This window comes from Hyposmocoma kahamanoa, unplaced genomic scaffold, assembly GCF_003589595.1.
Source record: "Hyposmocoma kahamanoa isolate Upper Pololo Valley unplaced genomic scaffold, ASM358959v1 100021, whole genome shotgun sequence".
Classification (NCBI taxonomy): domain Eukaryota; kingdom Metazoa; phylum Arthropoda; class Insecta; order Lepidoptera; family Cosmopterigidae; genus Hyposmocoma; species Hyposmocoma kahamanoa.
In genome coordinates this window covers 9,786,917-9,814,043 of record NW_020653200.1, presented here as the reverse complement: position 1 = coordinate 9,814,043, position 27,127 = coordinate 9,786,917, and the positions used below count along the sequence as shown (strand labels likewise).

The following is a 27,127-nucleotide window of genomic DNA, read 5'->3' as shown; positions in this document are numbered from 1 at the left end:
AACAAAAATATACTAATGACAACTACGCTACGGAATCTACGTACTACTTAAACTATCCACTAAGTAAATTTTAAACGAAACTAGTTCGCTCACTACGGAAACGACGGAGGGAACGTACGGGGTGTGGAGACGCAGGAGGGCCCCAAATCGCCCCCGTCGGGATCTAATCTCATACGGAGCGTCCTACGAAGCGAGCTAGAGTGAGAGACCTGCGAGCGAGGGCTTGCCCCGGACACGTGTCTGATCGGCGGCTGCGCCTCATGATGTCACGGGAATCGTTCCTGAACAAGGGACGGAGGGCGATTTTATTACATCGGATTAGTTTCAAACGGATTTTGAACAACTTTATGTGTCCGGGGTACGCCTCGGGGCCGGCTCGAGGCCCTATTAAAACTATGTATAATATATACAGACGCAGCCACTACACTTGCGCATGCGTACGCGAGCCACTTGAGCAAACTTGCATGCGGCCGAGGCGGATCGGTCCGCACGGGCCGCACGCGACGGGTGCCGGTATCAATATAAATATTCAACAACAATTAACTTATACAATAATCCGCACTCGGGTCGGAAAGACGCCGCCGCGGGCGCGAATTTCACACGACGCAAGCTCGGGACGAGGACACGACGAACATCGTTCAAAAATAACAACTTTACATAAAATTTTGGTCCGTACGTCGTAGACTAACCCTGTTGAGTGTCGAACTGAGTCCGAAGGAAGGAATTAGAGACGACGATAGATCAGAGTCAAGTGGAACTTTGGTTAAGATTCGCCTATTATAACTAAGTAGATAACTTACGGTAACTGCAACATTCATTAATCCTATGTCAGAAAAGTTTCAGAGTGACTTGTCTACTACACAGGTCATTTAGTCAATTTACCATCATCTTCATTATATAAAACTTAGCGTAGGGTATACCTAAGGACCCACACAAAATTAAATATTGACAGGTAAAAATATTTTTGGTGTGTCGACCTGAGATGGCTTAAGTTGACTGAACACCTGTTCAATAGAGTCAGTGTGAGAAGAGTTAGGGTCAGGACGGGTAATACCAGGAGCACACAGTGCACCACAACGTGGAGATCGTTGCACGGTAACATTTGCCTAAGGTTGTCAGACGCATTGTGTACTGTGACTCCGAAATCTGAGTAGAAGTTAGGAAAACTATCGGTCGAGGACCAATGTCACGGAGAGAAAATAGTTTCAAACAATATAAAGCGTCGCATGTTGATAGAAGAGTGTCTTCGGAACCGGCAGGTGCGAAAAAAGCGCGCGCGCGCCGGCGGTGCGCCCGCGACCTTCAACAAAATAATATCTATTATACACCTAGTCAAATATTATATAAGTTTCCTGTAGTCACAGTCCCTTATGCTCCTTCAGTGTGTGGAACACTCATTGGTTATGTAAGTATATAACAATGTCTGAACGTGGCGTGTACTTACATGTCGTGTGGCGTGTTTGTGCTATGCGAGTGGTGGAGGGTTGCCTATACGTCCGCGTACTTGGACAACTTTTCACGCAGGATGTGATTTTCCTTCTTTAGTAGCTCCACTTCTTGCCGCAACCCCATGTTCTAAAATTATTGACGAATATGTGATTGATCATTGGGTATTACAAAAAATGTTGTAAAGTTTTTATGTCAGTTATACATTTGAGTATCTAACGTAGTAAAAAACAATAATTTTATGATCGCTTTGAAGAAAACTTAGGTAGGTTTAAAAGTGGGAATATGGATACGTAGAGACTGACCTCTTTTTCGAGGTATCCGGCTCGCATGGCGATCTGATTTTCCTTCATGCGTCGCGCATCACGGGACCGCTTGGCCGCCATGTTGTTCTTCCGCCGGCGGGCCCAGTACTTATCGTCTTTCAGGTCATCGGGCACGAACTGCCGACGACGTCGATATGGGGTTAACACGCTGCACCACACACTCATACCACCCTTCACCCACCAAAGCCATCAGCCGTGTTATAGCCGTCCACCGGTCACGAGTACCATGCAAAACGTACTGCCTACTGCCCACCTCGTGTATTACCGTACTTAACAATACTTGATCAAGTGATTATTAATTTTAATTTAGGGTCTTAGTCAGGTGCGCAATTAGATACTAATGAAAAAAAAATCTATTTTTTCTACCTAACTACACTAACAGTATCTGCTATTCACCTCGTGTTTTTGTTTAAACCTTTCAAACATCGCTATTAGTATATGAGAAATTAAAAAAAAATAGATTGCAATAACTATACGCAGCACCCAACAACCGAAGAACTACGCAACATACCAGACATCACTTTAACGGTACTATTAAGCTTGGGTAACAGTGAGTACGCAGTATCTAAGCTGCTACTAATGAGCATTGAAAAGTTGTAAATAACAAGGATGTGTGATTGAAAGACGTGAATTCATTGGTACAGTGACCGATGCAAGCTGTTTATAAGATATTATTTAACATTAAATTTATAAACCTTAAAGAAAAACAACTGTACCATAACATTACCTTATGCAGTATGTCAATTTGATTTAAAGTTTGTTATTTTATTTAAATTTTGCTTGCTACTAAATAAACATAAAAAAGTAATATTGCTTTTTTACAGTCACATTTTAGGTAATGTAGTAGCAAGTTACGAGAAAGAAACAAAAACATCCTCTACTATATGTAAGTGCAGTAAATATTATGGTCGCTTCATTTTTTCACCGATAAGGGTAACTTTCAAGTTAGTTTTCTCTATCTAATTTCGGTGGCAATTTTTATTATTTATTAATACGTATATAAATAATTTAGGATACCACACTATAATAATATACAATACTTCATGATAATATTCTACAACACAAATTACCACCGAAATTAGGTGGAGAAAATTAACTGAAAATTACCCAGAGCAAGAAGTGTTACGGTGTTGCATTGACAAATTATATTAGATCATTGAAGAGTAGATCAGTCAGTTTGAAAATGTGCCCAGAACCCTTCGATTAACCACACTAACGATTTTGCTTTAGTAAACCGACGTTTCCAATTGCCGAATTATTGTTCAGTTTATTGGAATATTTCAAATATTCCATTTTAATTGTACATGTTTTTATGCGTTATCGTTAATGTAGTTAATCAGATGTAGAACATAAGTATGTGTATGTACAACAGAACAAAAACAAAATTTTTCTCAAATAGCATTGAGTGTATCTGTTTTATTTTTTAACAGTAATTATTACTTATAAGATTATATTTATTTAGAAGAAACTTCATGGGTTTCTTACAGGTTGCGCTGACGGCAAAACTAGCCGTGAACCCAATACAAAGATCTGTAACAAGCACATAGAGAGATTTGTAAGATCTGCTGACTCAGTCTAGTTAGTAAGAGCGGTAACCCCGGCTTGGCATCAGACGCTTGTTCGAGTACAGTCAGATCGAAGGAATTTTTCTTTGTGTTGTTCGATCTTTTAAATGAAAATAGTACTACTGATGAAATACGGTGAAAAACAATCATTTTCTTGTAAAAATAGATGTAATTTTCAACGGCGATATCTATGGCATTCATGTAAAAATATGTCTAAAAATAAGTTGATCATTTCCATAACGCTAATATTTAAGGTTAGTTACATTTTGATAAAGCATTAATGAAGCTGTGACGTCATTCACTAAAATGTCAAAACGGATGTGTTTAGTTATGGTATTATTAAAAGAACTGAGCACCACCTCTGTATAATAACGGAAAATAGATGTGTGTAGCGATGATTTTCTTCGAGTGTAACAAAAATGTTCGGCTTTATTATATTATAGCTGACAATAACAAATACTTGTACAAAAAAATCGCGAAAAGAGTAATTGGACCGGTTTCCATACTAAATTGCAGAAAAATAAAAAAGATTTCAAAAATAGACCTTGTGGTTACACTATAGATAGAAAATGTTAGCATGCAATGTAAAGTGTAATGTGGGCGCCCTCTAGGCAATCTATGTAAGTATAATATTAAATATAATTTAAAGTTTTCGACCAGTGCGGACATTTTTTTTTCAGCTTTCGGCTTTGTACTATTTAAATTAAATTTTTACAGTAGACAGAAATGAGACGCCAAGGACTTCAATAAATTACTATGATATATATATAAACAGGTACATGGGTCTAGTCAACATACGTCTCAGGGTGACGGGCACTGTGGCAGTGCCCCTATGATCTTTGCGACTTAAAGTTCTTAATGGCACTGCAACTGTAATGGACAGGGCTATAGCTTACCATCAGGCACACTTGTTCGTTCCGTCACTTGATACTATTAAAAAAAAATATTTTCTCTAATAAATCCAAACAAAACAAAACCACGTCCTTTCTCGTCAAACCTGCTTTTCTTTGTAATTGCGACCAGCGTCAGCGTTCCGTTAATAACCTTATTTATTTCTAATTTCGATAAAACATAATTCTTAATTAAACAAAGTAATTTTCTAAGCAAATAAAATATATTAATGTCACGAATCGCCAATACATATGAAACTTTTTTCTCTGATTCGTCCTATCGTGAATCTAAAGTGCACGGACTTGCATCAGTATGATTGCGTTTTTGGATTTTTCTTTAAAATTACCGCTATACGGATCATTGAGTAAATAAATATGTCTGTCTCTTTGAAAATTAAGTGCAATTTTTTCGGTCCCACTTTTAAAGAATGTTTGTTTCTGATGTTTTATTGAATATATAATCATTTCTTTAGAGTTAATATTTAACTTATAATTCACTAAGATTTCATGCTTGAGTGAAAATAATCAAATTGTATTTCCCTATTGCACATTAAAAGAAGTGTAAGTACGTCGTTGAGCACTGTTGCTTGAAATAATAAAATATTTGGCATAATTTGCGTACCTGTTCATTTACTTCATTAGTTAATTTAGAATTGCTTAAATATTTGTCTACATAACAAACAAATATATGCCTGTTTATTTATATTAGTTGTAAGAGTGCAGTAAACGTATCGAATGTATTTTTGTAGGGTGTGAGTAAGTGTATGAGTGACGCCGCTCCCCGCAGGCAGTAGCAGCATGCCGCTAGGAATGATCAGCGCACTAACTTCATTTACCTGTTTCCGGGACTTCTTGATCATGGGCTGGGGCTTCAGTTCTTCGTCGGAGAAAGCGCGCGTCCGCGGATCAAAGTCGCGCCCCGACGACGCCATCGAAAACGCTGAAACACCACCATTAAGCTAATAAATTTCCAGCATACAACAATGAAACCAAATGATGTGTGCGCATACGTGCATATCTACTTGTGAAATGATCGACATTCAAAACCAATAAAAGTTACAAGAAAGGTGTCAAATTTGCAAACAGCTTACATCAGGAAGCAAACAAGCCTTTTGATTTTTGAAGTTCACGATTGGAGATTCAATCGCTATGTTGTGTTCACTGTGTTGGATACCGATCGAAAACCTTTACAAAGAGCATGTCCAATGGGTGAAGAATGATATAGTTGAAGGAATGTTCTGTGGTGACAAACCAAATATTAATGAACATGAAAATAATGCCAGGCCAGGAGTGTGTGGTGCAACTTACTGGAATCGGCGGGTGAGAGCGGCGGGTTGATGGTGTCTGGGCTCATGCAGTCGGAGGGCGAGGGGGAGCGCTCGCGCTTGGTAACCGGCGCGGGCAGGCCGAGCGCGAGCCCCGCGCCGCCGCCGAACGCCGAACTACTGAGGTGCGCGCCGCCCAAACCCTCGCCCGGCATGCCATTCTCCGACAGGAACTCATCCAGGTCCACGTACTGCAACCGCCAACACCACCAAGTCACACAACGCGCAAGCCAATCAAATAAGCGCCAATTGCAGAACATTTTTATTAATATTATACGCAACGCAATCAAACCACTATAACTTTCGCATGTATGCTAAATTCGCTAGCGTCACATGTAATAATATAATTTAATTTGATCAATAAATTCATATTTGTCAAATAGTTAGTTGATATGAATTTATTTCGCATAGCATGACGTCATGCTTGTTCCCCATAATAAAAATCGAAACCACACGTAAATTGCTGAAGTCAGCAGGAAGCGAAAAGGTGTGGCAGAAGCGACTCTATTACCTAGTGCGGGCGGCAGCGATTAGGAAGCCGGTGAGAGACGCACACAACAACACGCAGTAGGTAATAAAGTTGCGATTACTGACTTCTTGTACCTTGAGATCGGGGTCATAGGGGAGCGTCTTGTCCCAGAGGTTGGGGCCGAGGAAGGCGGCCTGCGCCTCCCACAGTTCGTTGTCATCCTTCTTGTCTTCTAGTGCGTCTTTATTGTTGATCGATTTGCCTGCAACAATGTACAACGAGCCCGTCATTGGCGAGCCGCAGGCTAACGCTCACAACAACTACCAAGCTAGTACTATAATGCTATGCGATGCGGACCACGCCACTATTACGATATAATTGCATACATGTATTGGTTATTCTTTTGAGTATCCCAGTTCTATAATGTATGTCGTTATAGGAAACAGTGAAACGGTTCCGGATCGCGTGACTGCCGTCAAATCCGCAAACAAAAACGGAGCGCAAGTGTTATAAAATCAGCTGGCTTAGTTGTTGTCAGTATTGTCCTGAGACAGGTTTGTGAAGTAATAAAACTTTTATTATTATTCTTTCCTTATTCCATACTATTATTATTACATAACACAGCGCAATCGCACAGCGTAGCACAAACTCATATAATATGAAAATAGAGAAGCGCGGTCGCAAGAGCAGTGTTGTTTAAAAATAATAGAAAAGTAGAAAAAGAACGTTTATAAAATAATTTTCCATTATATTACAGTGCTTTATTTTAAATGTACTTGTTATTGGGCGTTGAATCAAATAAATGTATCGGTAGAATTTAAAATAAAGTTAATGATGGCACTTTGTAGGCCACTTATTGTGTTAAATAAAATTCTTAAACACATATAAGTTACGGACAAATTATTATAGGGTAATTGAGACTGTTTCAAATAAACCGATTTCAATTCTTAGATGCTTTACATAATATTTCCTTTCTTGTCGTACATAACAAATGCATTTACATTTTTGTGAATTTCGGGATATTGGCGCCTAAAGATATTTTTTACTTTGAAAAAATGTCATTTACATTGATCTGAAACTAAATAAGATAAAAAATATGTTAATAACTCAATGTCGCTAAAAATGTTGATTACGCCAATTTGATAAGGAGAGCAGAATTGTCTTTCTACAGTAGTTGGTAAAGCACGGGTTTAGAATTTACAAATTTTCATTCGTTTTCACACAAGCTTTCATTCGTGCATAGAAAATGGCCTATTCATGTCTACCTAAAGTATTTTCCCAAAGACAATAGAACTTATAATTGTTGTACACATTTTGCACGTTCCGGAAAGCAATCGGAATCACGTGAAATTTAGATTATAAATTGCTTACGTTGAAGAAAATATTGTGAAGAGACCTATAACATTGAAGAAGTGCCAAATCCTATCGAAGAACCCGCATCAGTGCCTCCACCATGAGATTACAGTGACAGTTATCCCTAGCGACCGTGTAAAATGTTTGTATACAAAGTGTTGTTTCTTCTTGTGAACTATAGGGGCGCTATGTAATTTGTCATACAAAATTGTGAAGTAATTTACGCGGTCGCTAGCGACAACTGTCAGAGTAAACTCGTGATAGAAGCACTCTGTCTCTCTGTGATTGCTGTAGTCTATTTTGCGCCTCTATAAACATTTATTGAAAAAAAAAACACGTGTTACGAGAAACATCGTTTCAAGAGCAGTGATTGTGCAATTGTAATGAATAACAAATGTTGTATAATGAAAAGTAAGGGTTGTCACGTTGTCGGTTAGAGTGGAGGTGGCGCGGTCTCAAGGGAGGGCACATTCCGCTTCACGTGACGTGCCCAGACAAATTGCAACGTGACAATTAAACAACTAATTATAGATCTACAACCTACAATGTATTAAGCAACTTTAGATTATAGTTAGGGTCCTATTTCATTGCACGCAGTATATAGAATCTAGTACATCTAAAAAGTCTATTTATGGAGATTATTTGACGCAATTACGAGTCTTTTCAATTGTTGTATAAACATGAAGAATTGTATAAACATCATTGTAATATGAACAGGGGTCTGGTAGTGCTTGCCTGGAAGCACCCTAACACGAGTTGCTTCATGAAATTAACTACTTTTAAAATTTTTAGTCATATTAAAAACATCCATTTACTAAAAGTTTTACTGAGATCTTTTTATATCAAAAATTGTACTTAACTATACTATAAACTATATTGGCGTAGGGGTATATAAATCTTAATACGTTTGGGTTGTGTTGTGTATTTGTCGTCATAAAATTGAGTATATTATATTGTGTGTTCTATTTACTATTCATAGTATTTATGTAACAATAAATTGAAAAGTTTCTTCAAATGTCAATAAAAACCATATGAATACTACAAGTAAACAATGCCATCAAGTTTTTCCGTGTTAACGACGCCAAGGCAAGCAGCTTCATATAGCGTGAGTCGTTGAGCTATGGGGTATATCTTATTTCATTACAAACAATTTTACAAATATATACATAAATAAAAGGACACCTTGCCGAAACTTACAAATTACAGAAAAAATAGCTCTTAACCCAAATGTGTCCAGTTTTCATTATCTCTATTTGTAGGATATAAAAGATAATTATAACCGGACACATTTGCATAAATTCGACACTCAATTTTAATATACTAAATTATAACATTGCTAAATAAGGAAATAAGTGAACAGCTTATTTTTAAGGTTGTTTTGTAGTTACATTCAGAGCACTATTATAACAGCAAATAGTTATCTGATAATGAAAATCATACGTAACATGTATCATAGGAATCTAATGACACAATAACATGGGAGCAACACGCTATTGATCGAGCGGAGCGCGAAAGCTAGCTTCCTCATTAAAAACCGGCTCGGGAGGAGAGGGGCTGCAGGAAGCGGGAAGTAACCCACTTGTCAGAGTTACGTGCGCGCTACGCTTTCCTCGCCGCCGTTCCGCCCGTGCGCGCGGGCACGCACACTGACTGTGCCTGAGCAAACGCCCTACACCCCTCTTATATATTAGACAAAATGGAAAATGTTTAACTATGTTACAATACGTTTGATATAATATCGACTCTTCGGGACGCGAAAACATTTGATCATCTTTTGTGGGCAACATTATTAGATAAATATAATAAACAAATTTAAAATCTTTCATAATATATGAACAAATTTATTGTCGAGTTAATGTACCAAGCGGACAAGCGATCGAATGCTAAGAACAACAAAGACCAGTTAGAAGCTCTTCCGCAGGCCGGTCCGCTTCGCTCGCTACGACCGCTCTCACTTTCATTGGACTCGCCGGAGAAAGTCTGTGGCGCGGGCGCACTGGTGACGACATTACAACACTATGCACAATCGATTACCATTACATCTTGGTTATATATAATAGTAATATAACCACCTACCGACAATTCTAATATGACAAAATATGTTCCATTGCAAAAACGTATATGCTAGAATGTACAGCAACTCATACTGTATGTATAGTCGTACAACAATTAAACAAAAAAGTGATTGAAAATGAATCCTTTTGAGTAATATGGATTTTATTGTTTTGAGATTAATAGTCTTAATTTCAAAACTTATAACATAAAACAAATATTCTAGGATCTCACACTATTCATATTGCATAAGCATAAAACGTTCTCACAGATGCACTTTACTCATGTTCAGCATTTAAATATTTCAAAAAAGGTACTTTAGACGCGGCGTCGCAAAAATATATTTGGCTCCCTGACCTACACGTAGCAGAGAAAGTGCCTGAATCACACGGCCAGTTCCGCAGCGCGCTGATGTGACGGCGACCACTCTCACTTTCTTTAACGGCTGGCTAGAAAGTGACGCCTCCCGAATTACTCTCAGTGCTAATCTTCCATATGTAATTACAATGGACACATTATTAACCAGCTACAAGAATTCAACAGCATATTTTGCATTACAATTGTTACTTAACGACCTTAGTCGTAAATACTCTCCGCTAAGTTATTAGAATTAAGTTTTGAGACTTGCATTTTTTTTTCGTGGATTCACATGGCTTCCATATTCCACCAAGATAGATACACCTTTGTAAATTGTATTTTACTTATGTGGCATAAGTGTAAGGTGGTGTCGCGATTGGAATGCTGCGCCTGCGCCGGTGGAAAGCTGTATTGCGCAACAACTCCGCTTCCTACTTGGAAAATATAGGTGAGGAGTGTCGATTGGCAGGCGCCGAGGGGCAGGGACGGCGCGCGGATGGCAGGGAGTGGGAAGTAGCTGCTTCTGTTGCGTAATGGAGAAAGTCAACGTTTTCCGACGACGCGCGATCATTTTCGTAAACGTGTGAATTGAGCGAAAGTGAACGAGAAAGTAGTAACCGAATGGCGCCTTCGTTACATATAAGTTCTTAATAGGTCCTGTTCATGACCCATTTCCTTGGTTTTATTACTTCTCGTGACGAGGCTACTTTTGACATTCAAGGCACAATGAACATGTTTCTGAGTCTGCACCAAATGTTTAAACTCTCTTATATCTCCCTTTTACGTAGACGTTTGAATGTCTTCTTTACTATGTTTAATATGGGGAACCGAAGTATATAAAAACAAGAATGCAAACAAGAAATGAAAATATCGTCTGACGTTTAACCAATGTGTTCGCATTAAATATCTGCAATCACGCGAGACGCTGGCGCCGGTGCCGAGGCACTGCTGGCCTAAAGAAAACATTTGTTTTTCCTGTAGTCCAACATTCATATTGCCAACGTTTTCGTCGATATTTATCTGTTGTTGTACTCATTTTGTGCACAATAAGTATTCTAAGTTGGTATACGATACATCGACATTTTTACAGTTCCCAAATCATGTAAAAACATAATTTATAGCGGCTACTGTACCTAACACAAATATACTTACCTAAATAATACTCGTACAGCAGAATTAATGGACAATTGTAGACAACTGTTAAGGGACAATGGCGTGACAGATTAGGATGTAAAATTGAAATAAGTCTAACCAGTGGTAGTCATAAGTCGATAATCTTATTTATTTTATAACGGAAGCAGCAATTGCATCAACAACTGCATTGTAGAGTATCTTTTGGTTTTCAGGCTGTGTCAACGCCAGATAACCGAAATATTCCAAAATAATATTTAATGAAATATTATCATTGTTACTTACAGTGGCATTTTCTAGCTAAATTCCAGATCATTAAGACACCAGTCTTTTGACCATAATTATGTTTAGCGTTTCCATATATTATTGATAATTTAGTTAATTACAGTATGAGCCCGACAGTTCATGTGCGTAAAAGTAAGTTTAAGGCGTGAAGTTGGCAAATAGTTTCAAAAGCTAATATAGACCGTATTAAATATAAATGAAAGATTCTTTACGCAAAAGGTGCACTTGTTTATATTTCAAATTTAAAAACATTTTAGAAATATTTTAAACAATGTCCAGTCTACAGAGATTGAATTTAAAAAACAAAAAATTAAATGTAAGAAGTTTTAATTTAAATTTATAAATGACTAGAATAAGTACTTCGAGTTGCCTACTGTACTATTTACTTGAGAAATGATTGGTTCTCTATACAAACTTTCATCCCCTATTGTACCCCCTTTATTTTTGTGACAAAGTAGCATACATTCTTCGGCTAGGTTCTAAAATTCATCAAATTTGGTTCAGCGGTTTAGTTGTGAATATGTAACAGACAAGAGATATTTCCGCATTTATAATATTAATTTGGATGGTAAAATCTTTTACCTATTCTAAAATTGAGGCATAAATATAATGCTGTTATTCAAAATAATAATATATTTGATTGCCAAAAATATCATCCACCTGTCATACATATTTCTCCTTCCTTCTTCCTTCCTAAGTAAGAAAAAGTAATTTACATTAGTTTACGCCTTTTCGCCACCAACACGGAAGATAGAGTAAAATGCATTAGTAAAACATTAGAGGCATACGACACTGCGATCAGCTGAATTGTAAGCAATGAGGAGAGAGGTGCGGGGTGCGCGAGGTATGCATGCGTCTGCGTAAAAGTAAAAGTCGGAAGGTGTTCCGGGGAGTGAGCGGAGTGGGGGGACACGGAAACTCCAGCGGAAGATTACTTTTACTCTCGCCGCGCAGTCACGGAGTCTGCGCGTGTGAGTTAATACTAATATGTATATATATGTATAGCAGCACTAACTAGATTTTATACGTATATGTATAAATTAGTGTCGTTTCTGTTAGTTCTAATTAAGTACAGTTCATTATATATATTTGAAAGTTACAAGTCTTCCATTTTGTTTCAATGAAATGTACAAGAGCATCACAGGACGATTGATAATATGATACTTTGTCTAAAATATAATTTTGAAAGTTCCGCAAAATATGTTCCGGTTTTGAGGGGTAAATGGAAAAAATCCTGATGTCCAATACATTGTAATGCATATGCATTGTACATAAAACATGGACGTTATGTTCGAAGTAACCTATAATAATGTTAATCACTTGTGTTACAACGCAAGATGTAATTAATGCATGAATAGGTGGTTATAATAGAAGAATTGCATCAACCAGCCTAAAACAACTGGTTTTCCGGAAAAACTGGTTTCATTTACACGAACACGTGCCAACTAATATAATTCCATCAATAAGTATTACAAAAAAATGTCACTATTGATAGGGGCTTACTTAAGTTCTATTTTAAATATACAACAAAAGGATTAAAAATAACTGTGTCCATCATTGTTGAAATTGCTGTATAGTATAAATTGTTTCATCAAATTGATATAACTATACGACTCTGTTTGTAAAATAAACTTGACCTAATGTCACCACAAGTAAAAAAATACGTATATTCGTTAAAAATATATAAATCATTCGGCTGACTATGATAAATGTCCGATAACAGACACTTGGGTTATGTCTATAAATATTTTTAATTGCGTTAAAAAGAAAAAATACGGGCCTAATGAACAAAATATCTCATTATCAGGACATTGTCAAGTTTAAAAAATAAAAGTTTTCGGTTTGCCCACGCGCACCCGGAAGAAAGCACGTACGAAGGGGCGGAGACGCGGGTTGACGAAGCGTGGGGAGGGGAGAAAGTCGCGAAAAGGTCGCCACTTTTTCCCAAATATTCGGAGTGAAAGTGCGCGCGGCCACGCTCGAATTGATCAAAAAAGTTTGGAGGAGGTTGCGGTGTACTGCTGCCGCGAGGCTTGAAATAAATGATTCGTAGTGCGTTCTTACTACAACTAGAGAGCTGAATTATAGAACTGTGATAAAATGACTTTAAGCATACATAATCAATGTCTATTAAGAAAATATATATTTTTTTATATTACATTAACTCATGTGGCATCTTCAACCCGTGAGGTACGTCACAGGAAATAAAAAAAGCCCATAAGCAAAAAAGCTTAAAGAGTTCTAAATAAAATTTGCTTTTAGTTTTGTTTCAATACTTTTAACTTTCTAAGACAGATGGTGATGATGATTTCAAAGTCGAGTATAAATAAATTTATATAATAGTTATAGATAGATTTTTTTTAATTACACATCCACTTCATAAAGGCTATAAACCAATCAATAGATGCTTTTGTATTGATTGATTTCAGCTGTTAACTTCTAGCCTTGGATAGGAAAGCCCCTATAACTGATGAAGGAGACTTTGAAGGCCAAAGCGGAGATGGTCTCCTAGTAGTATGCATCAGAATCTAGTGTTACGTGAGCTTCGATTTGCGTCCACGCCTCATCACGTAAGCGGCGACCTTATTTCCTCAATTACATAACTGCACACGTGTCGTAATAATGTCAACACACCTCCAATGCCAAGTTCACACTGAATGTTTATAAACATTACTCTTCATTGTCTGAAAATACTGCTTACAGCTGAATAACCTAAAGTCGTCTTTATGTATTATACGTCACAAACTGACTCATCTAGGAATTCTACTCTGATAGGTCTATGATACGTTTGCCATTTTTTTATCGGATATTGCTGCTCCGAATTTGGGATAGGAAAAATTGTGCGTAATAACGAATTATTCTGTTTCGTTGTTTGCACCTTTCGCAGTGCACAGTAAAATTGTTTCTTCAATTTTAAGACTTAACGATATAAGTGTACGTGAACAGCACGCAAAATGTGAAAAAAATACTTTTTTTCCGTCTATGCGCTGAGCCTTCTATATGAATTATATTGCGCATTAGATACACATAATACCTTTTTATAGGTACTTTTAAGCACAACAGAAGTCGATAAAAATCATAGACTAAAACAATAAACAACTTAGGTAGTTTCCCTATGTAATAACTAAATATACATTTACATGTAACGAATCAAAATTACTAATTATGATGGTACTTTGACAGAATGAAATATCATGCAATGTATCGCAATAGTATATAATAAGCAAGTGAGAGTTTTTATACTGGCGACTAACCAGTTGATCCAAAATATTGCAATGTAACAAGTGATAATAGCCATAATGATTGAGACTCCCGCGCAAATTAGAAAGGCGACCTGTCAGTGAAATGCGCGGACCTCTGCGTAGGCGCAGTCGATACGTACAGATCGGTGAGGTGATAACGAGCGGCATTGTTCTCTGCCGATTGGCAGAACTACAAACGATAAAACAGTTTTCAGTACAACAATTTGAAAATCGTATAATACGTATTCGTATTTATACGTTTGCAGTACTGAGAATATTTTATCGCAAGGAAAAAACGGGATAACACTTTAACATAGTCAACACCATCAAAGTACCTAAGTACCTGTATTTTTTAAAACTTTAATTTAATTTTTAATTTTTTTACGTATATAACAGCATATATATGTGCATTGAAAGCGATAATGCAATCGCAGTGCAGTCTAGAATTATTTACTCCTATAGGTACCTTTTAATTTTTGAATAACTTTATTCACCAATAATAGAAAGTTCGTTTCGTAGTTGTCACGTAGTTTTTTAACCTGCTACAAAAATTAAGTAAATTCTCAATTCGACTGAATTTTTTTGTTATGCGATTACGTCGACATTTATGCACCGCTTTCGATGATTCATTTTAATTGGCAAAGGGGTACCTCAGTAGTGACCCATTCAAATTGGAAGAAAACATTCCACCTCTAAGGGTGGCAAATTAGGAATGAATCAGGTTTATGAGATTTCACCTACTTTCCGTTAACCGATTTCAGTAAAACTTGGATAGATGTAATTCTGTCTGTTCGTTCCGTCCGAGTGGACGCAAAAGGCGCATTCTTTTTCGATCTTATTGAATGGATGTAAAGCCTTTTCTAATCAACTGTAGCCGTTTTCGTGTTAATACAAGTACTATCCACCAGGTTGCCAAAATCGTACGTAGGTATGTGAAGATCTATACTCAGGATGATAATTTGTTTATTCATGATCATTCAACGATTCTTACTTCCGTAGTTAGGTAACGCTTTCACTTTCTGCAAATGAGAATTTGATGGTATACTGCACGGTCATAAAGTGATGCGAATTTTTTTTACTAATTTTAATGTAAGATCTTAAATGACGTATGCTAATATTAAACAGACTCAGGATTTAACACGACAGACCGGTTCTATCTTTTTGCCGATACCTATGTAATACTCGATTCGTTATGTTAATGCGCTCTTCAAAATCTTTTAGTAATTTTATGGGGTTATTTTTTAATTTTAACTCGTCCTTGGGTATCAATTTCATTTGGCCTTTAAGATAAAACACGCTTCGTCGTAGGCGAAGCAAAAGTGTGCCACACACACTTTATCCGAAGATTGCAATTAGTTTGCTAATTGACAAATACCTTCCTCTAACATACTAGAAAGTCATAGAACACCGTCAAAGGGTCTACTTGTTCAGGTAACCTATTACAAACTCGATATTTTTTTTCCGAAATAACGATTGTTCGAATTTTCATTACAATGAAAACCGAATTATAACGAAGCCGTTGTTCTTTCAGGATATGTTGGATGTTTATTGCAAAGACACGATTAGGTTCGGTTAAGTTAAGTTTAAAAGAAAAAAACATTTTCCTCTCAAAATTACTTTCGAGGTTAAGAAAATTCGAGCAAACGTTATTTCTAAAATGTCATTTTTGACTACTGATAGATAACCACTTGTTCATTATTGTGCGAATGTAACATGCCATGTATATTTCATGTTTGAGCCACTATACACTTCAATTCTTCGGTTGTCGTTCAATTTCATTGTCAGCTATGTAATTTTAAAACCTAGCTGAATTCTGGGAATAACTTGATACTTTGATCTGATTTACTGGTAAGGTTTTATAATGCGTATTAACCACCGAGTGAGGGCTGTGTGTAGCGTACATGTATGCTGTACCGCCTGCACTAGGGCTTCCCTCTACTTCCGAGTTAATCGCGTTCACGGCTGCGCTGCCATTCGCGCGTCGCGCTAAGAAGCGCCACAGCGTCGTCGACGCCACCGCCACTGCCGTACTCCTCTTTTGAAGTTACATTATAAGCGAAAGTTCGCATCGACATTTGGAAAATGCCAGCGTTACAATTTATTACTGCGCACAGCAGAAAATCCGATTAGGAAAAGTCACAAGATCGGCCATATGAATAATCAAAAGAAAAATGTAGACGTGTATGATAGCTGACTGACTAGCTTACGATTGACACAAAATAGAAATGCGAATTTAACGATCTTTGAATATATGTGACCTTGATATTCGGGAACGTTTTACTGAACTAATTGTGACACGGATTGATGAGCATTAGAATAGAATTGTGCTTAAATTTACTAACTCGTAAGTATCTACCTGACTCACTTCGACAACATTTTTATAAATGATTAAAAATAAGGTGATCTGCCATTACAAATATAAGACAGAATAAGTGCACACAAAAGTGACACCGTAACTGCGCGTAAAATATCCAGTCCAGTACCGATGCTAGAGAATCTTTATGTTGAGTGAAAGGCTAAAATCACCGAAACAAAGAGCTCTCAATCAACCAAAAAGTTTCGTCCAGTATTGGCCTGCGCTCGCGCACTTTCTCTTTTTTTCACGGCTCTCTCGCGGCCACGTCCGGGGCAGCATCGTTGCGGGCCGCGGGCACAACGGAGAAAGTGCGCGCGCGTCCTGGCACCGGCAACTGACCGTTGACAAAGACGTGTTGCCTCCATATGTGGTACTGGTTCCAGCGGTCTTCGTCCTGGTTGTGCTGATGCTGAAGCTGTGGCAGCGATGGCAGCGGCGGCGGCGGCGCAGGTGGCAGTAGCTGCGGTGGCGGCGCCGGAGGCCCTAGCGGCGCAATCGGTTGTGGGTGCTGGTACTCCATGTGTCGAGCCCCTCCACGACGCGCTCGCTCACTGTTCACTCATCGCGGCGCGGGCGCATACAATACGCGCAAAGTGTGTGCGCGGCGACGTGCGGCGCGCGACTGCCGCCTGCTGATCAGCAGCAGCGCGCGCTGCCTCCCTCCCCGCACCGTTCAGCCCCACCTTAGTCTATCTCACGGCTTCCGCCAATTCCTCGGCATAGTTTTTAATTGCAGGTGACATAATACACTATCACTCTCGCCGCCAATAGCTGATTACTGTTCGCGCGCACGTCATATGCACGTACTCGAGTGCACGTGTCGTTAGATGCGTGTAAACAAACGACACCTAGATGTAGGCCATGCACAACTGCTGCTGCGTGTATTCATGTATCTAGTTTTCTAAATATGTAGGTATGATTACATTTGCTATAATCACTTAATTAGCAATCGTGACAAAAATTTGAAAAAATCCGTCTTAAAACTGACTTTTTTATTTATTGATCAAGTGTCGTAGGTATAGCACAGGTTAAGAAGTGCAATTTTATATTTCACATCTATTTTACATTATCTTCACATTGCTCGGAGTATTACATATTAAGACTTGTAGTATAAAAAGAACTGGTTCACAAGCAAAGTAATGAACAATTAATGAAACAACTAGTGCTTTTCTTGAAATAAATTCACCAATTAGTTTGAAAGCGGATACGACAATTCGTAATGCACTCGTTGATGTCTTTTGTAAGGATGCATTTATTCAGGTGTTCCCACCTTGTTTATTAATTGAAAAATAAGTGTTTATTTCATCACTGTTCTACCATGGTTCTACTCGTATCCCGCAATAGCCTAAATATAAAAGTCGTTCCGTCCAAACCTTAAGAAATAATGCACTTTATCTGAAACAGTGCACTATGAACATATTTCAGGGTATCCAAGTTTAGGCTCCAGCCTTTACAGAGAGCAAATGTTTTTTGTTACAACATAATCTTGTATAGTATTGTTATAGAGTTGTATGTGAAGGAAATAAACTATATTATTATTATTATGAACGAAATTGTTATCTAAATTTTTTTCGTTTATTTTTGCGGCAAACGAAAACATCAAATTAAGGGCAATAGTATTTATACAGAAAATTTATTATTAGTAAGAATCTCGAATACTATCTCTGTCGCTGTACACAAATTTCATTCGTACATTTTTTTTAAAGGGGAGTATAAACACTGATGGAACTGAGATCTTGTAATAAGAAAAAAAAATTGACCGGTGATCACATCTCTCCGGAGTCACCGTGTAGAAGTAGCGATACAGATCGACGCACTAGCCGTGGTTGTTTCTCTGAAAGAGTTGTTGCTATCATTGTATGCATTTATTTTTAAGTAAATGGATTGTACGCATTTCTTCTCAATAGCGATCAGTTGCCATGGTTGTACCAGGAAGAAACTATATTACATTAATCCGCGACTGACACAATACACTTAATTTTCTGTTGTTACGTCACTTTCTTGAATTCTGTCTGGGCTTGTGCCGAGGGTGAGTTGTTCGTTTGTGATTAACATAAAGAACCCATTTTCTGTTGATAATGTTTGTTAATATTTTTACGTTAAAGAAAAGCCAAAGATTGAAAACCATGCAGCCCAAGTCTTGGTGAATTTTTCTTTTGCTAATTTTAAGTAGAGCGATACGTCAAGTCTTCAGTCCATTATATTTAATAGGCATCTTGGCCATAATTGACTGTTGTGTACTAATATTTCGTGTGGTACCAATTTTTATAAGTTTTTCTATTTCACCGATTTGAAGCAAATTTACCATATTATAGGTATAGTTACATCAAGTCATAATGTTAACTCTAAACTTTGCTGCTTATTAGTGCCACATTGGATTTAATGTTAAAAAAATGTACGAATTTAGTAAGTCAATGGTTTCCATGTTTAATTTCAAAGCAACTTCAAAATTAATCATAATGGAAACAAATTAAAAGCGCTACAATTTTCAATTTAAAAAGTTTAAGATTTTATTTGAAAAAGTTATTTAATTTCAACGTGGATAAAATATTATTAGGCCAATTTGGTGTATAACTCATATAAAACCACTTAGATTACGCACTTGCCTTATGAAGTTATTAAAAAGTATTTTTAAATAAGACCTAATTAGCATAAGATGGCTTATTTCTCCGGTCAGAGTACAAAGGGAAAACACCCGATACAAAAGGTTCCGCGCTTATTTGTATAATTTTTTCCCACCAAAACCGCCAAACATCATTATGGGAATAGTTTTAGCGGTATTGACTATGACCAACATACCAAATGATGACAACAAATGATAAATTACTTCTTTTTTTCCATCCTCTAAATAAATTACAAGCAAAGCCTATAGTTACGACTCCGACACAGTCTATGGCATTAAGAAATATTAATTGGCAGCACGGATATAAAACTAAAATATCATCTGTAATTCAAATTTCTTTATTCCGATGCCGTAAAACTAATATTTAAAAAAAAATTCTCCGCAATAACAATAAATTAAATAAAACTAAGTTTTTTAAGTAAAAACCTTATAAGATGGAAAAAAATAAAGGACGTAAAAACGCGTGTGTTCCTCAACGTAACATTGGCGAAATTATCGATTACTTCGATGGGGTCATAACAGATAAAAGAAGAAGAAGAACTACAATATTTGACTTTATTAGATTTGTAGATTCTCCTCTCAGTGAATTCTATCGAAATTCATCGGTCAATTTTTAGGTAACAACGCGTGTGTACCTCAACTTGACATTCGCGAAATCATCGACTACTTCGATGGGGCCATAACACTTAAAAGAAAAAGAAGAAGTAAATTGTGAAAAAGTATAACAAATTCTATATAACAGTTTGCAAAAGTGTATATATTTCAAAGTAAAGTGTGTATATTTCAATATTCATAATTGTTGGAGTATGATACAATATACAATGGAGCATGCAAAATATGACCTGATCATTTTTGCAACCTAACACGACGTAGGAAGATACGAAATATAAACAAACAATGCATTTGTTAGTTTTGTTCATGCGTGCTATTACTAAGCACTGGCACGGCAGCTAGGTACTTGCAGTAGTAGTAATTTTTCTAATTGAGTCTAAAAAGTATATATGTAATGAATATATGCATATCGAGTCATCATTAGACCAGCTGTGTTTATAAGCGAGCGCGGGTTGCAGTGTTTTGGGCGAGGGGTGAGGTGCAACGCGCGGGAGGAGGGTTGCGTGCGATAGCGGGAACAATAGTGTTTGCCTCCGCGTTGCCAGCCACCGCGCAGTGCCCAGGTGTTCTAGATTTATATCTCACGCATGAAATTGTAGGTATTGGAGAATCGCCGTCTTTTTTCTTTTTTATTCTGCTTAATCAATTGTACCAACGACGACAATCTAACAAGTTTACTAAACACTCGAATTTAAATAAAATTACTTCTGTAAGTACGTAAAAGCCTGAGTCGCTTACATTGAGTACTACATGTTCTAAAAAATAGTGTTAGAATCAAATTGCATTAGGTTTTTACAAAATTATTGTTTAAATGCAAAAAAAAATATTTCACCACGGAACTCACGACAACAGACTTATAAATTTCGATTTCCATTTCACATCGGCGTATCTTTTTAATCTTTAAAGACGTTAGTGTGTGGGCGAAGACGCTTTCTTGTTTCGTTAATTATTACATTTTCTCAACAACACTACACATTAATAAATAACTGTTCTAGTTATTCTTGAAGGTTAGTGCTCTCTCTATAAAATGATGTGCAAAAAATTAATATACCAACGAGAGACCCAAGGGCTGGTAGCCTTAATCTTACGTAACAATATTAACAAAGCCATATAAAGCCTTTTAGGTAGGTACCCTTGCGCGGGGACCCAATTTTATCCATTTCATGTGCTGTATTATATTTACATAAATTATTATATGTATTTTATTTATTATTTTATTATTATATACCACGCCTTTTTATCTTTATAAATAAATTGTTTATGCTAAGTAATATCGACAATTATTTACAATTAAAATTCGTGAGAATGCTTATACGAACATATGGGTCATTCCCATCTGATCCCCTAAACTGATTCACCGCCAATTTTAAATCCCAACTGATCTTCTCTATATTTTACAACTCCCAACAAACCACCTCATTGTATTTGTAAGGTAAGTACAGACAAGAGAAAAAGAAGTTTTGAAATTAAATATTCATTTATTGAGCAACTGATCAAATGTTATAAATATCACAGATAATCAATTATTTTTTATGACTGGTCATTCATATTAATATATTGTAAATCACAAGTAACAAAAATCAGTGTTAAGTAGTATTTAAGAAAATAACGACCTTGATCGTTGAAATATAGTTAATGTTGTTCATTTCTAATAAACTAAATAAAATACAGTACAACCCTCAAATACATTTTCTTGTTGACTGTAACACAGTACCTACCAAAAATAAACTTGTAAGTACCAGGGTAGCAGGTGGGCATATAATATTAATATTTATTCTTGATCTCCTGGCTTGGGGATCCAATGGAAATAGAAAATAATATAGAATAAAACAGATCCCCGGGGATCGGTTTTCGGAGATCAGATGGGAATAATCCTAGATTTGTTTTTTAATTTATTAATTTAATTTTAATTTTGTTTAAAACATTTTAATTAGCGTTTTTAAAATTATTTACACATTTGTGTAAATAATGACATACTTTCGAATGAGATAAACTTATATGTAATAAGTGGATTTTAGTGCTGTTTTGTACGGAATCATATGTCCAGTATAAATAAATTTAAATCAGATTGATATTTTTTATGTATTTACGTCAATGCCTCACATCAATAAGAATAACTGAAATAATAAAATGTTTACAAATTCAACGTTATCATACGGGCCGTATCTATGGAACCAATGGAAACCATAACAAACATACACAGTGCAACAAAATTGTTTAATTCGACGATAAAGTAGGAATGAACGAGGTCTAAGAAGTATGTCTACAGATTGTGACTGTGCTGGAGAAGTCTAGATGTCCATGATCTTTCACAAGCACCACTCGGATATGGCCAAGAACTGAGTCGGTAATGTAGGCATTAAAAGTTTCACTGTTGAATTTTTGCCAAATTCACATTTGTTTATAATTTTTATTTTGTACAAGGCAACTCATGTGCTAAGTTGATTGTATTTCTTTTTTTTTTATTTGCTCTTGTTCCTTAGTTTTTGTCTGTCTGATGTCATAATCAAGAATGCTGTGTATCCCTGTTACTGGGATACATGTATATATACACATTAAGATAGATATTAGATTTCATATTGTATTAAATATTATATGTGATCTGTTGGGATACCAAATAAATAAATGAAATATATTTGTAATATGCATATAAAATGTCATGACGTCAAATCGAGTAAATGCAAAAAAACTTTATATGACGATTAAAACACATGTCGTCCAAGTTCGATAAATAAGACAGCTTCAATATAATCCTCTGTTCTTTTCCGATAACCATGTAGACACGTTAACCGAATCTGAATTTAGTTTAGTTTTTTTAACCGACTTCAAAAAAAGAAGGAGGTTCTCAATTCGACTGTATTTTTTTCTTTTTTTTATGTATGTTACGCAATAACTCCGGTATTTGTGAACAGATTTTCATGATTCTTTTTTGTTGGAAAGAGGGTACCTCCATAGTGGTCCCATTTCATTTTGAAGAAAATCATCCACCTCTAAGGGTGGCTGATCACGCATGAACATTATTTTTTATAAATAGCACCTAAACTTTACTTAAGGAGCAATTATTTTAATGGTTGGTTTTGCTATTCTCCAATTCAAGGCGTTTTTCTCTCTCAATATACTTTGAGTAGTGAGAAACGATTTTTATTATCTCTATTATCTCCTGTGTCAAGTCCTGTATAGTGGCGAACTAGGGGATATTTCAATAAAACTTGGCAAATAGATGTAATTCCACGTACTTCTGAGGTATTTGTTTCTTTTAGTTAGTTTTTTTAATTATTAATACAAAGATCGAACACTCAGAAAAAATTCCTTCGATCCGGTCGGATTCGAACCGACGTCTTCTTGCATACCGTGCTAGACGCTATACCAACTAAGCCACGGAACGAACCAACTGCACAAACTGTGTGAAAGCATTTTGTACTGCCTCCTGGGAAGAAAACTTCTTGTCACGTAGATAATTGTCCAAATCACGAAAAAAATGGTAGTCCGTTGGAGCAAGGTCTGGTGAATACGGAGGATGACGAATGGTTTCTAACTGCAGTTCCTGAAGGGTCAAAATGGTTTCTCGTGCTGTGTGAGGTCTCGCGTTGTCGTGGAGCAATAATGGTGAAGATCGATTCATGAGTCGGGGCTGTTTTACTGCTAGTTTTGTCAACATGGTTCGGAGTTCGGCACAATAGACATCTGCCGTTATTGCTTGACCAGATCGGAGAAAACTATAGTGAATAACACCATGCTGAGACCACCAAACAGTTACCATTACCTTTTTATTGGTAAGTTTTGCTTTAGGACACTGTCGTGGCATTTGACCTGGGGTCAGCCATTGCATTTTTCTTTTCCGGTTATCATAAAGAATCCACTTTTCATCACATGTTACAATTCGATCCAATATTCCTTCATTTCTGTACCGGTTCAACAAGGCAACACAAGTTTCAACACGCGTTTCTTTCTGCAGATCAGTCAAATCATGATGGTATTTTTTAATTTTATTGATTTGACGCAAGTGAGTCAATATTGTGGGTAAGGTAAAGTTAAACCATGCCGCTAATTCCTGGGTAGTTTGACTAGGATCGGCTTCCACTATCTCTCTTAATTCATCGTTATTCACCTGTGTGGGCGGTCTTCCTCGTGACTCGTTCTTTAAGTCGAAATTTCCATCACGAAAGCGTTTAAACCAAAATCGCACGGTGCGTTCATTAGTAGATCTCTCTCCAAACGCAGCATTGATATTGCGGGCTGTTTCTGCCGCGTTAGTTCCGCGTCGGAACTCGTATTCAAAAATCACTCGAATTTTCGCAGTATCCATCTTTCTTGTCTAAATTGAATAACAAAAACAATTGAAAGTCGATATTCAAATGTTACAAATTTAAAAAAAAAATCACAGAAACCATTTGAAAAAAGTTTCATTCGAAAACCTCAAACCATGAAGATTCTATGAAAATTCAAAGAACCTATTGCAATAAAACGGCAATTTCATACTTTAACCCCTAATATTATTATTAGGAAATATTGTTTTTGCACCTCTTTTGCATCTACTCATTTTACCCTTATATAAGAATAAGTCACTTTTTAGGAAAAGTTTACCTGTTGAACGTTAGCTTAATTTCAGATACTAATTTTGTGAATACGTGTTTTTATTGTAACTTCATCGTGCAGTAAGCGGTGATTAATTCATTCATTTTTAAGCAGGATGCATACAAAAGTAGAACATCGACGATAGCGACTTGATAATTTATTAAGATAACTTTTATTAATCTACGTGTGATGTACTACCATCATTTAAATAATCGTATCAGAGAGTTGAAAGGCGATTCTGTAGAAACGGAATTGTGATCTAGCAATAACCCCGAGGCTATCAGTGTACGTACCTACTCGCACTTGAAATCATGTAATAATTACCTCCTCTGTAGTTTTACAAATATGGTAATAAATCAAATGTAAAACTGGCTGTAGTAGTCTAGTAGTCCGAGAGGTGTATATATATCTACGACATACTAGCAGCAGTAGACCTCCTTGTGAAAGAGTTCGTCCAAATAGTACTGTCATCTTACTTATTTTTGCCGCCAAGCAGTAACGTCAGCATTATTATGTTCCGGTTTTCGAGAGTGCTGGTGAAATTATAGGCACATGGGACTTGTCAACTTATATCTCAGGGTGAGGGGGCGCAGTAGCAGTGCCCCTCAGATTTTTGCAATTTAAAGCTCGTGAGCGGCACCCCGTCCCGTCACTTGATGTTATAAAAAAATACACACAAGGTCAGTGCTACTTCTTCTTAACGTTGTTATATACGTATATTTAGGATTTATTGGATGATTTACAAAATGTAATTTCTCATAAAATCCCAATAAAGTATTATTTCTTCTCTATAAAGAGGCTATCTGCAAGGTGTAAATGAAGTTCTACCACAAGACTGCAAAATTAAAATCATTACTATAATCGTAAAATATAAGTTATTAACAGTCGTTTAAATATTAATTTTAATCGTATTATAAAATAATAAACTGTTGATAACCTAATGGTTCAATTTTGAAAAAATAATATTTAATAATTTTAAATATCTCACGTTTGTGAGCAAGGTACATTATTAATTTTGAAGCAGCATAAAGTAGGTTCCTATAATGCTATTTAAAATAGCAATCTCAGTTCCACAGCTGAAAGCTTATTCGGGCCACACAGCATCCAATGTAAAATCTAGAATACTCAGTTGAAAACAAATTAAATTAACACAGCTTAGTTTCCCGGAAGCAATGCGTTCAACTAAGTTCAACGTATTTTTTTTATAATACTAAGTGACACGATGAACAAGTCGTGTGGCTGGTGGAAAGCGACACGCCTGTCCCTGACAGTTGCAGTGATACTCAGAGCTTTAAATCACAAAGATCTGACGGGTACTGCCACTGCGCCTGACTCCCTGAGACATAAGTTGACAAGTTCCATATACATGTAATTTCACCAGTACGCTTACCTTTCTAAACCGGATCGCAGTAATGTTCACATTACTGCTTGAGGGAGAAATAGGTAAGGTGGCAGTACTTTCCTGGACGAACTCTTTCACAGGGAGCTCTTCTACTACTAATTAATAACTAAACAATTTGCCAAAATAATATTTATTCTAAAAATAGTTTCTTCGGACAAACGATACTTCTACTGAAGGTATTTCTGTGTTACAAATTGATACAAAAACAGTCAGAATTTAAATAGTCGATCCGTGTTCAGAGTAACGATATTCGGAAAAATGTTATACATTATTTTTCATAAGTTACCACCACAGACCTTCTTCCGTGGTTACCAATGTGTATAAACGTAGAAACATACGTAATAAATTATACTGGGAATATCTGCACATTTTCAGTCTAATGGAGTATTTTGGGACTTTCTTCCTTTTTAGTCTCTATTATAATGGAAAATTCTTGGAATTAAATTAGAAATAATTAAAAATTGTTACAGTGAATGCGTTAAGCAAAAATCTCGTGAGTTAATTGAACGGCTTATAATTTATAATTTAGTTTTCACTTTATATGAACTACATTATGAAACAACCTATACATTGGAAATGAATTCGAGCAAAGCATTAACACTGGAATTTTAACAGAGCCAAAAGCTGAGCGAATGGCGCAGTTTCACTTTCATGGGGACCACGTGGCGCGCGGGGGGCGAGGTGACAGTAGAGACGCGAGGGCAACAGCCAGTCCGCGCCCGCGCAGCCTCTTACCACAAAAAATAAGCTACTTTTCCTTTCTCAAAAATACGAACACTTTCACCTCTGCCGAAATCTGCGAGAAAATATCCACGGCGCTATAACGCGCATTAACATAGATGCATATTCGTTGGTTTCACTATCGTTAGTGCGCGGACGCACCGCATCGATTTACGTAACTATTGTTTACTAGCGACGACCTTACGGAACCTTGTGCTACTCACACATAAGCAAGCTTCAATTTTGAAATAAGCACAAAGTATGATAAAGCACTACATATCGTCGCTTTCCTTTATCGTACCTATCCGCTCTAGAAGTCATCGTAGATGAAGCATTAAGGTCTATCCACACATATCCGGGCCGTGCCCGAGCCCGGGCCGGGACGTGGACGGGCCGTG

At 36.7% G+C, this 27,127-nt stretch overlaps 1 protein-coding gene across 12 annotated transcripts in view; it reads right to left on the bottom strand.

The window, feature by feature from the left end:
- Nucleotides 1-1,456: 1,456 nt before the first annotated feature.
- The window catches only part of LOC113227791 (hepatic leukemia factor), a 136,332-nt gene continuing 110,661 nt past the window's right edge, over nucleotides 1,457-27,127 (bottom strand). For 4 of the 12 annotated variants that reach the window (XM_026460811.1, XM_026460876.1, XM_026460889.1 and 1 more), the window contains 5 exons: nucleotides 6,147-6,283; nucleotides 5,536-5,743; nucleotides 5,055-5,179; nucleotides 1,752-1,889; nucleotides 1,457-1,575 (listed from right to left, as the gene is read on the bottom strand). In XM_026460811.1, the coding sequence (XP_026316596.1) occupies nucleotides 1,489-1,575; nucleotides 1,752-1,889; nucleotides 5,055-5,179; nucleotides 5,536-5,743; nucleotides 6,147-6,283 (695 nt within the window). In that variant the 3' untranslated portion in view covers nucleotides 1,457-1,488. Of the gene's footprint in view, nucleotides 1,576-1,751; nucleotides 1,890-5,054; nucleotides 5,180-5,535; nucleotides 5,744-6,146; nucleotides 6,284-17,136; nucleotides 17,412-27,127 lie in introns of those variants that run through there. The other 8 variants (XM_026460803.1, XM_026460826.1, XM_026460836.1 and 5 more) reach the window with 8 other exon arrangements.